This window comes from Megachile rotundata, chromosome 12, assembly GCF_050947335.1.
Source record: "Megachile rotundata isolate GNS110a chromosome 12, iyMegRotu1, whole genome shotgun sequence".
NCBI lineage: Eukaryota > Metazoa > Arthropoda > Insecta > Hymenoptera > Megachilidae > Megachile > Megachile rotundata.
The window spans coordinates 6,964,982-6,977,172 of NC_134994.1; the positions used below are offsets into that span (position 1 = coordinate 6,964,982).

The following is a 12,191-nucleotide window of genomic DNA, read 5'->3' on the forward strand; positions in this document are numbered from 1 at the left end:
ACTTGGAAAATAAATAAACTCATTATTAGAAAAAAATATCAATCTTTTATTATACAGGTACAAGATTTTTTTATGAGGTAACTTATATAGAAGTACGAAATGAATATTTGTTGCAATGCCCGACGTTGGCCTGTTGTACGGCTGTCTTCAACAATCGGTCAACAATTTCTTCTTTTACTTTTATATTAACCACACTAATTACTTACAGTTTATATATGACACTTTATATACATATGTAAAAAATAAACACTTGCAGAAATTCTTCTTTAAACTTTCGTTAGAATAGAAGCTTGAAATAGCACGGTATTAAAAATTTTGTTTTGTTTAAAATTTAAGATTCTTACATAATAAAATGGTTATTTTAATTTGTGCACAAACTCCTGCCATGATGAAGACAACTTACCATCTTCAGACGTTACTTCTGGTTAGCAGGATTCTTCCATCTATATGAAATATTGGTTCATCAGAAACAGTACCTGTAATTATAAAAGTGGTAATATTTATTTACAACAAAATTATGCATTTCACATTGTTTCTAATTATAGAAACATTTGATCACTTTCAATGATTATTTTTGAGTCTTATTTTGTTAACTCCTTCTGAATCTTATGATTAAAGATTAAAACCACCTTACATATAAGTTAACAATGCCACTTTAGTAGCTAAATGCTACTTGGCTTGACTGTCTGTTTGATGAATGAATTGACAATCGCCATCACTGCAAGTCCCCATCAACTCGTATGGACAAAGAACGCCATTGGGATTCGTGTTCCTAGTGAAGAATGACAAAAAACACAAAAAAAATGCTCAACATTTTTAGTTTTTAAATAAAAACAATTTCGCGTTATTAACAAATAAGTAAACAAAAGTTACCGAGATATATTTAAAAAGAGAAACCCACCTTGGCACTTTAAAGTGCACCAATATTGATTCATAAGGTAAAAGTATCTTTTTTGTTTGATGCTCTTTGTCGGACTTTTTAGGACTTAGTTTCTCGTTACAATCTTCTAGTGATCCAGGGTTGATTACGTTACTTTCCAGCGTTTCTTTAGGATCTAGATCTTGTACATCTTTTGAATTAGAAGTACTAGCCACAGCAACAGGAATATCATCCAATTTTGTTTGATCCGAAAATACTTCCTTTTCAGTATTAATTTGTTCAGGTGTACTTTTATCATCATTAGTTAAAGTTAAATTATTTAATTCCACATTTTCTTGTTCACTTGGTTCTTCATTTACATTTGCATTTGTTGTAGTTACTTCTAATGACGTAGTATTTTCAGCTTCGGTGGATTTTGCTGAACAATCAATTTCTTGCGAAATTGATGTATCAACATTATTTACATTGTACTCTTCTAATAATAAATTTTCATTTTGTGAAATTTCCGTGTACGTAGTAAATACAGTTTCATCTTCTAATTTCGATGAATCATATATTTCAGGAATGTCAATGGATGGTACTTTTTTCCGCGAAAGCTGCCACGTATGATTGGCAAGTTCTTTCAGTCTATTAACTAAAAGTTGTGCTCCAGCTTCAGGTACCCTGTAGGAGATTAATGAATTTTTATAATTTTGTTTAATAATAATCGGTAATAACTCCATACATTATTTACCTGTATTCTTTTCCTACAATTCTATTTCCCAGAGTTGAACAAATTGTTACAAGTTTAAAACATTCTTTTCTACCAGCAGTGATCTTTCCATGTGCTGCTACTACTTTTGGACTTATGTTATTGATACGATCACGTTGCAACTGTAATCTTTCTTCAGCAACTTTGAGCTGCTCTCTAAGTTTCTTCACTTCAGCTGCAAGGGTTGCCTGTAGATCACGTTCCATGTGCCACTGACGAATGTTACTTGACATTTCTGCCAAGTCATCCAAAATTGTATACCTGTTAACATGCAAATATTTGTTTATGTTCATATATGTATATCTAATGCTATAAAGTAATATTTATAATTACCGTTTCATAACTAATTTCTGCTCTGTATCCATTAAACGTCGCTCTTGTTCCTCTCGTGAGAGACTAATAAGAGTATTCAGTTCCATTTTAGCATCTTTTCTAATAGCTTCCCAATTTCCTTCTATGCTCATTTTATTAGATGTTGTTTTACTTTTGGATAGCAGAGATTGACTATCATCTTTATTTTCTGTACTTGTTGATGTATGTCTATTGTTTTGATAATCCGATAATAGGACTGTAGATTCGGCTGTATCATTACTTTCTCTTCCTATAGTTTGATTTCCTCTTGGTAAAATAATAGTTGATGCTTCCGAATCCACTGAATTATTGTTACTGGATGGAGTATCATTAGTACGAACTTCCTTTCCAATGGACTGTACAACTTGGTTTGTATCATTTTTATTACTATCATTAATTTTAGAAATATTTTCAACTCGATTAGTTACCGTTTTATTATTTAAGGTCACTTTATCTTTTATTGTTACTACTCGTTCCATTGTATCATTTTTCACTTGTACTTGTACATATTTTCGATTTACTTCATCTGTGGACAGAATTTTTATACCGGATGAAATTTTCGCTTTTGCTTGAGATTTATGAATAGGTGCTTCAAAAATTTTGCGCGATGTATTTCTTAATTGAGTAAAATTACCAGTTATTTTATTTCCGAGAGTATTTAAATTATTTTCGGTGGTCACACGCAGATTTGTTATTGTTTTTGTTTGTTTTAGATTTATGTTTTCTTGTTTATCCATGTTGCACACTTTATTAATGCTTAACTGATTATTATTTGTACTTGTTATAGGTGTATTTTTTATTGAGTCCGAATTTTTAGAGCAGTTTTCCTTATTTAGTTGTTGTGCATTTATAACCTGATTTTTGGTGAAGGTCGTCTGATTCACTTTAGAGTACAATTTTTTATTTGGACTATTGGATAGCACGGATTTTGGAGATACTTCTATATTCATATTTTTTGTTGAACTATTATTTTCTATAGTTTTATGTAACTTTAATTTTTCACGTTCTAAAATTTGTTGTTTTAGTCGGCGATATTCCTCTTGCTGTGATACTGGTAAATGACGTACAGCCTGTAAAAATATTAAATAATTGAATGTATCATCATGTAATAATAAATTATGTGATTCTTACCAATGGTGTATGTAGATTGGAAGAATTTAATTGCTCTGATTTGGTATTTAATACTGTATCTTTTTTGGGTACTTGTGACATTGAAGTTGGTCTTGCAGCTGCCATAGATTCTTGTTTTTTTCGTACATCTCGTAAAAATTGTTCTACATTTTTTTCAAATTCTGCTGTGGTATTTGCTGATTCAGTTTTTTCTACTGTGGGTGAATTGGTTGCAGATGCAATCTTATTCTTTCGTCGTTCAGATTCAGAATCACTTTCTGAATCAGATTCCAAATTGATAACAATTCTTTGGGTATCAGATAATATTTTTGTATTGGTAGACCATTTATTATCAGTAGACTGTATTTTAGATGTAATTTTATTTTCTGCTACCTTCTGTTTGTTATACACTGCTTTTTGTAAATTTAATTTCTTTTGAAGCATTGAATTCTGATACTTCTTTGCATTATTTACAACTTTTGTACTTGCAGGAATTGCAATTCTTTTTATAAGTTTCTTTTGTGGACCCTTAGGCACAATAAGTGATCTTTTCCTCCCAGAAGTCATTGGTTGTCCTAAAGTTTTTACTGTTTCAACTGGTAAACTTCCTTGTGGAACTGTATTATTTATCTGATCTTTCGAATTTGGTTGGTTTTTATCATTTTCAGAAGTGCATGAGTTTATCAAACCTGTTGCACTATTAGTACTTATTGTATTGACTGTATTAACCACAGGTATTGTTTTTAGTTCAGTTTGATTAGTAAATATTTGAGTTGGTGCAGTAAGTGTAACTGATCCTGTTGTGACGGTACCTGAGTTTGTCACACTGTTGACAGTTTTTGTTCTTTTTGGCAAAGAAGCTAATAAAATTGCTCTTAATGCTTCTTCATCTTCATCTAAACTTTCTCTCCTATTTTCTGTATTTTTAATTTCATGTAATGTCTTAGATGAAGCATCTTCAGTTTGTATGGTTTCATCTTTTTCTGAAGAAATTATAGTTTTATGAATAGTAACATTTTGTGGAGCTTCTGAAACAGATGCAACTGTACTGTCCTTTGCATTAGAATGACTCATACAAGGTGATTCATGTTGTATTTTATCTGTGATATTTGTATTGTCATTATTTGAATGTAACGCAATTTTTTTACTAGCCAATGGAGTTGAATTGACACTTTTTCTTTTTTGGCCCTTTTTTATATGTTTCCTTTTCTTCTGAGCTGAATTTTTACTATCACAAATTTTATTTAAGTCTTCCGTATTTGTAGTTGTATTATCATGTACCAGCAATAAATTATGATTATCTTTTATTAAGGAGGTACTTTTATTTGTAACTGTATTATCAAGAATTGGCTCTTCATGTAATGTATCATGAAACACAGTAGGTATTGTTAGAACAGAATGGGATTTTTGGGGGATGGACATTAGTTTCATTGGTTTAAAGGCAGTACTTGATTTTGCAGGTTCTTCATTAATTACAACTGGTTGCATTTCTGCACTTTTAAATGTAGGTTCCTGTTGTGTGACACACTTCTTTGTAGATAATGGTTGCTGTAATTTTTTATTTGTTTTCAGGATTGGTGCTGGAACAAGTGTCCTATTAATTAATGTTGGTATTTTGTTTGCATCTTTGGTAATATCTGGTATTCCTTTCATATAAAGTGGTTCTGGCACTATTTCTTTAATATTGTTTAAATTATTTGGAATGTTCTCTGCACTCTTAGCCTGTGTAATAGAATCAGTCAGTGGGCATGTATTTGCATTAGTTTCAGGAAAGTCATCAGTTGTTATCATTGAACTACTAGGTGATACAGATTCCATAAGGGAAGTTGTTATAGAACCAGTAACTGGATCTAGAGGGAGTGTTTCTGCACTATTTAATTGTCCATCTTCAATCACACTGTTAATTTGTTTTGTTGCTTGTATTTGTTGTGCTTTCAACACATGGCTACATTGATTACTACTTCCATGTGTATCAGGATTATAAGATTCCAAGGTGGCTAAGGAAGAATTTGAGGTAGTAATTGGACCAAGAGTTTGTGGAAGTGCATGTGATAAATCAGGATCATATACAGGAGTATCAGTTGGAGAATAAGGCATTTCTTGACTTGAATTGATATCAGTAAATTCAGAAATATTTTTTAGAACATTACATGTATTTCCATACTGGGGCTCATTTAAATGAGATTTCATAAAATCTGGTTTAGAAGGTTGTACTTGATCAGTTGGAGAATACTGTATGTTGGTATTTGTTGTTGGACATATTGAATTTTGCAAGGGTGTATAATATACAACATTCGGCAAGAAACTTCGGTTTTCAATTATTTTCCCTTGGTAAGGTGATTGATTATCCTGATTAGGTGTCATAGATACATTAAAGCCTGGACTATTATTTACTGAATTAAGATTAATGAATGATACATCAGATGGTTGGATACCTAATAATTCTGTATCCATAGGTATATTGGTGGTAATTTTATCAGTAGGAGAATATGGCAACTTTTCTTTTTCTCTTTCTACATCTGTATCTAATTCCATGTCTTCTGTATGATTATCTTCATTCATAGGAAGGGGTGTATGAGGTGGTGATGCAAAATTTAACAATTCTTCTCCAGGTATGGGAATACTATCTAAAAAGCTTTGAGTGAATGGACTTTCACTTCGAGAAACATTCGATTTTTTGTATGCCCTAGATTTTATACCCTTCTGAACTCTATTCTGATGTTTTTTCAACACTGCAGAACGCAACGCAATCATTCTCAATTCTAAATCCTCCTCATCTTGATCATCATTTACATTCGCTTTCTTTGTAGTCTCAGTCTTTGGTTGATCATTAGATTTATTTGATTTGTTTTGTTTAGTTTCAAGTGCTTTTTGTCTTAATAATGCTAAATCCTCTTCATCATCTGCATCATTAAGTTCCTGCTTACTCATATAGTTACCAGATTTTTCTTTTGAGGAATTTGATATATCACTATTATTGTCAGAAACTTTTTTCATCATGTTCAACTTTTCCTTTAACGAAGATGCATGTTCCTTATTTTTACTTAACATCGTTTGCAAAGAATGTGTTCCTATCGAATCTAATTTTCTCACTTTTTTAAGAAGTTTATGCGTTTCTGTATAGTTATGAGACAAAGACATCAACTCAGAATGCGATGTTTTCCGAGGAATTGTTTTTCCTGATGATTTGTACGGTGATCGTTTAGGAGATTTTAGTCTTCTTGGAGATCTCCTGATTGGTGATCTAGCACGAATAATTGGAGATTTTGATCTTCTAAATGGAGAACGTGCTCTTATAAGAGATTTATGTCTTCTGGGAGGTGATCTTGAAACCATTCTTGACCTACTAGTTTTACGAATAGGACTTATTTCTCTATGATGAGATCTTGAAGAATTATTTTTTATCGCATCATGTTTTAGTATACTGATATCTTCAGTTACAGCCACATCCACAGTAGACGAAGAAACTAAATCATCCATTGACATTACAGTTACATGACTTCTTTTCTTCTTTTTTTTCTTTTTTATTCTATTTTTTGAGGAAGAATATATTATTATTTGTTTAGAATTATCTGCAAGACCAACAATTTCCATATCACTGTCACTCGATATAGGCACAAGGTCATCATTTTTTTCTTGAAGTGTGGAAACTGCATGTTTTGTTCCAATGCATCCTGATTCTTTGATTTGATGACGGTTTTCTTTTCCCTGGACTGCATCTTGTAGAATAAGGTCAACTTCTACTTGGTTAGAACACGATATGTCGAAAATGATAATAAATTGTGCATAAAAATTCAATGTATTGCAAATAATATTTATAGAATATAAGTATATATAAATAAAAGAAATAATTTCTTTTAATCAGGTTTCATTAATAAATCAAAAATCATGAAAGAATATTGAAAGCAAGTAATACAAAATATACAAAATTATATTTATTTTAAAAACTAAAGCATATTAAGTTCTCGAAATCGACGTATTATCAATTGCAATATTTAAAAATGCTAAAAAAAAATTATATATTAAATTTACCTCTTCTATTAGAAGAGCCTTTGGAAGGATAAAATTTGGCAGAAGTGCGCCACGTTGCATTATGTTGCGTTGATAAACAGTCAGAATATTGAGGAACCCTACTTCCGTATCCATAATTTAAATGTCCTTCCTCGGAAGAACTTACATCTTCCAAGGATATTTCACCTTCTTCTTTCTCATCCAGCACTCCAATTGTTTCGGTACACTCACTCGATAAATCGCTAGCCATTCTTAGACTTACCCTCAAAACGACAATTAATCGCGTCCATTCGAAATAATAAAAATAGATTTTTGCAATTTCGATAATATCGTTACATAAAATTTAGGGTTAATTACGCGTTACAGATAATTCCGATTTCCCACTGAACCAAATGTTACACACGCACACTCCTATTTCTAACGAATCAATTTATGTGAAAAACCTTTTTTTTTATCCGAATACAAAATCAACTAAAATTTAATCAAGTGCAAATACTGATTCCGATATAAAATACAAATGACTTATCCGCCACAATGTCTGCTTTCAAAGTACTTCTATCCTCACGATGAGATGCATGCAACAACTCCGCCATGCTATGTCGTATTCAACATATGACATGAGACGGCTGGTATTCACTATTACGGACATGTTCTAAAATTAGACGATCATTTTCATACAAAAATGTGCGACTATTGTCTTGATACTTTTAACGTTATTTTTTAACATTCAAAACGAATTTTTTATAATATCTTTTTTTATCTACATCTGCTATTAATAAATTTTTCTTAATATACTACTGTGTTTAGTAATAGTAATTCGAACTTCAAAGAACGATATTTTATTAGACTTCAGTTTTTAATTTACACTTCATACATTATCAAATTCTTTGTTACACGTAGTTTATTAAACTTATACCTTTATTTCTATCCAATCAAAGAAATAACAGACGTTACAATATACGTTACTAAAACGATTACACATTCCCGCCTAATTTTACATGGAAACGGCAGCGCCATTTGTTTTCATTACATGCAATTTTGTGCGAATAACGTTGAATTTCGGTACAACATAATTTTTCAGTAAATCTTTATCGAATATGAAACGTGCCAGTGCTTGATCCCCGATTCCAGATAAAACAGCCACGAATCTCCCCATTTCATTTACGCTTTTCATTTGATCTTCCATGAAGCCAGTAATAATAAAGTCACTGGCATTTAAATCGCCATGTTTTTCCGCCACGGTATTTACAGCTACCAGTTTTTCTGCTACTTCAGTCTCTAATTCTAAAGCCGTCTAAAAAAATATTAAATAACGTTTAATTAAAATAACGTTATAACATTTATATTTAATTAAAGAATTTAAAACTTAAAAAATTTACAAATTTTGCAATTTGAGTATTTTTCCTAATCTCTACACTTGAGTGAAGTGCAACAATGTAGAATGTAGAGTATGGTACTGAAATGTGACTCATGCGTCAATGACTCATGCTTATCGTAGAAAATAAAATAGTATCTAAATGTTATTTTTTCTCTATTTTTCTCAGACAATAGTGAAGCTAAAAAATTTAGAAAGAAGATGGCAGAAAGTGGTTTTGGACAGAAATGGACAGTGTTGTATTTACTGTGAATTTAGGAATAGGTTATTAGAGGCTAGGGGTACTCGATATATTTACTTTAAACGCATGCAGAGGACATTTCCAATCTTGGTCATTGGGGGGCAGTACTGGACACAAATTTACACGCCCCCCGCGCATTTGAATGTAATTTAGAAACCTGAGAGCGTGTTCGTGCTCTTCGTGATGCATCTGTATGAAAAACGATTCGCAACCGGGCAACGCTACGTCGACACGTCCAAAATATGCAGCCTATTTGTTCGTACATGAAATAGTTACAATTGAACAGTACACAAAAATTTAAATCTTACCATGGACAAATAATGATAGCAAGCTTTTAATTCAATATTTATCTGTTCATTTAGAATATTCTCGGTGTCCTCGTGGAATTTGTACTTCGCTAAGTTGCCACTTGGCCACTTCATCGGTTTGTCGATGCAGAATTGATCGGAGGCTTTGCATGATGACAAAAGTCGGTAATCCTTTTTGTTGAATTTTCGTTGGCAGATTAATTTTTGCGTGATCGGCGCATGTGCAAGATACTGTGATTTGCATGTTCTCAAAAAAATATTAGCAATTTTGTTTCAGATTATTATGTCGCGATAAATTTATTTAATTTAGCAGACTTACTGTGTATTACATAAGCGTCGAAAATGTGGATGCGATACGCTGACAAAAATTTTTCTGCAATACGATTTCAACATGTTTACGTGCGATTTATATACATATTTTATAAATAGCTGTTATTTACGCATAAAATTTGTACGTCACATAGTATCTGCGCGCAATTGTTTTTCTTTTCGATATAACATCGTAATTACACGTAATATCGAAGTTTCCTTAATTTACGAGTTCAGCCTGAACATTTTATCGACATTGTTGCGAGCGAGTGCAAGTAAACACGGCATAATCAGAATTATCAACTTTTATTGCGAATAAAGTTAACACAACGTTGCGCAGTACATCGCAGTATTCATTACATCTAATAACACGTTAAAAGCTACTGATTTTATTTGGAATTGACAGTCTGTGGCATTCGAGGAAGTATGTAGTAACTTGTCGGAAATGTCCTTATCAGAATTATGCAAGTACTGTACCATCGATAGAAACTGTTTAAATGCAATATTCTTTCGTTCTTCTAAACTGCATTAATCTTTTGATTTCATTATTGTAAATTGCATTCGTAAGTTCCGTTTGTGCAAAGTATATTAATTGTTTCAAAATAATTTTCTATTCCTTTCTTCAATAATATTTTAATCCTTGAGTTCCCTGTCGAAAATGTATACTCCGAGTCCTTCGCCAACTCGTTCCAAATTTGTCACGTGATCGGCAATTTCTTTGATGGAGTCCACTTGTTCTTGCAGGTATTCGGTTTCTAAGAAATCTAGGAAATTCGGGTCGTTGTGTGATGAGGCAAGAGCGTGCAATTCCAGGAGACTCTGAAACAAAATTGTTAATTAAGTTATTGATTAAAAAGTTTAAGGTTTTGCAACAAATAGCTTTTGTCTATTTAAAGTAAAAATAACATTTATAAAATAAAAATCATATTTATATATACTTTGTAAATTCGTGAAAGAATGTTCCTTTTTGTTGTATGTCCCTAAATCTTTTCACTAAGTAACTTGCACAATTTTTCTATATTTTTATACATAACAAATATTTGTTAAATACAGTAATTTAATACAGTAATTTAACAAATATTCAATAAATACTTTATAACTTGTAATAACAAATAATACACATTATATTTATAATTAATAAAAAAATATCATTGTATCATATTTTGAACTAAAGATACTAAAAGCGCAGAAATAATATTTGCATTCACAACATTTGCATATGTTCATTTAAAAATATTATGTTGCTATTGTAAAACATTTCTGTCGTTGAACAATCGAAGAAAAGAAAAAAAAATAGTTTTGGAGGAGCTGGGATTTGAACCCAGGACTTTCCGCATGCGAAGCGGACACTCTACCACTGAGTTACACCCCCGATTGAGATATTAGTCTCTAAAATCGCATAAAGTGGGTACTAAGATATTACCGAATAGTTATGATATGTATGTTAATTGAATTAACAGACGAAGCAAAATTAAAAACGTACTGTAACGTATAGAATTTAGTTACAAAAATAGAATATATACATCGTTCTCTTAACCTTAAATGATTATAGTATTAAATAAAAAAAAAATAATCGTCATTTAAATGGTAAAAATTTCTATTTTTATATTTTTGAAGGTATACACATACCTCGTTAACTTTTTTCTCCAGATCTAATGCTTCTGACATAGCATCTTTAGCTGCGTTCCAATTATTTTTGGGCGGGCTTTCGATGGTTGTCAAAATGATGTTGCCGCCTCTTTTATTCTGATACGCCATAAATTTCATGGCATGTTCCCTTTCCTCGTCGGACGCTTTTTTGAAATATTTGTAAAGACCGGGCAGAGCGACATCGCTCCTGTTGAAATAATAAGCCTGGAATAAAGTAACAACCGTCACGAAATCGAAGGATACGTTTGGGGAAGCGAAGGGCGAAATAACGGGAATATGTTTATTTCATTTTCTTTTTTATTTTTATTTAAATATCAATGTAAGATGCAAACGTTAAAAATAACCATTCAATCGATACGTCGACTAACCATAGATAGGTAGACGTAACTGGCGTACAGTTCCATATTGATTTGCTTGTTGAGGGCTAATTCGCAGTCCTCGTGAAAATTTTGCCTGACCAAACTCATGATGTTTTGTGCTAAGCTGTACGTTGGACAAGATAAAACACAAAAATACACCAGGCGATCGAATAACACTCCTGTCGTTCTGCTCTTTCAAAACATACTGCACCAAGTGCAGACAATGCCGAACGCTAGCTATTCACGCAAGCGCGGGTGCGCATCATTTATCGAAATCGCAAGTTCAGAATTTACGACCGTGAACGTAATGTCAGCAAATAGGAAAATTTAATTAAGACGATTAATCGTTTTAGTTTTATTTGATAAAGCTTTGTCTGTATTTCCTTCCTATTGAGTAACGGGTTCTTTTTATTTGAGTTAGTAGAATTTTATTTACGCCTTATTTTATTTACAAATTTTACCGCGCTTGGATTCTCAAGTTTTCGTAAAAAATAATTTTGAATAATATACAATGCTTTTTGACATACAATGTCTTTCGTGTTTATTAGAACTAATCTTACGTACTTATCTTAATTTCGAATGTTAATTTGAGTAATGTGCGTTCTAAAAATATTCTTTTCTGATTCTCGTTTATTCCGTTTTTGAACTAATGGGAAAGAGCGCTTCAGCGCCATTCAATTTGGACAGATTCAAGAACACATAGAGTCGAATGTAATTGAATGTATCAGCTTCGGGATAAATTTTGATAATTATGTGATGTAATAATAATTCTTATGTTCGTAATTATGTCTGTAATTATCTCTTTGTTTATATTTTGTTAATTCCATTCATGTCTATATTTCATTT

At 31.7% G+C, this 12,191-nt stretch overlaps 2 protein-coding genes and 1 non-coding gene across 9 annotated transcripts; all 3 read right to left on the bottom strand.

The window, feature by feature from the left end:
* Window positions 1–22: 22 nt before the first annotated feature.
* On the bottom strand, window positions 23–7,783 carry LOC100877871 (uncharacterized). Of its 7 annotated transcripts, none has more exons than XM_076538300.1 (7): window positions 7,125–7,781; window positions 3,114–6,832; window positions 2,617–3,052; window positions 1,965–2,508; window positions 1,614–1,892; window positions 902–1,543; window positions 23–772 (listed from the first exon to the last, which is right to left on the bottom strand). In XM_076538300.1, exons 1-7 carry the CDS (start codon window positions 7,351–7,353, stop codon window positions 670–672), a joined length of 5,952 nt encoding a protein of 1,983 aa, XP_076394415.1. In that variant the 5' UTR covers window positions 7,354–7,781; the 3' UTR covers window positions 23–669. The 7 variants fall into 7 exon arrangements, with proteins under 7 accessions (XP_076394415.1, XP_076394412.1, XP_076394413.1 ...); XM_076538297.1 differs by having other exon boundaries at window positions 23–476; window positions 635–772; window positions 1,965–3,052; XM_076538298.1 differs by having other exon boundaries at window positions 23–476; window positions 630–772; window positions 1,965–3,052.
* Window positions 7,784–7,986: 203 nt separating this feature from the next.
* On the bottom strand, window positions 7,987–11,604 carry Fer3HCH (Ferritin 3 heavy chain homologue). The gene is made up of 8 exons (XM_076538222.1): window positions 11,355–11,604; window positions 10,966–11,190; window positions 9,971–10,155; window positions 9,680–9,859; window positions 9,347–9,400; window positions 9,028–9,301; window positions 8,777–8,968; window positions 7,987–8,397 (listed from the first exon to the last, which is right to left on the bottom strand). Exons 1-8 carry the CDS (start codon window positions 11,451–11,453, stop codon window positions 8,098–8,100), a joined length of 1,509 nt encoding a protein of 502 aa, XP_076394337.1. The 5' UTR covers window positions 11,454–11,604; the 3' UTR covers window positions 7,987–8,097.
* TRNAA-CGC (transfer RNA alanine (anticodon CGC)) lies at window positions 10,637–10,708 on the bottom strand. The gene has a single exon. It is a non-coding gene; the product is annotated as a tRNA-Ala (tRNA).
* Window positions 11,605–12,191: the final 587 nt, after the last annotated feature.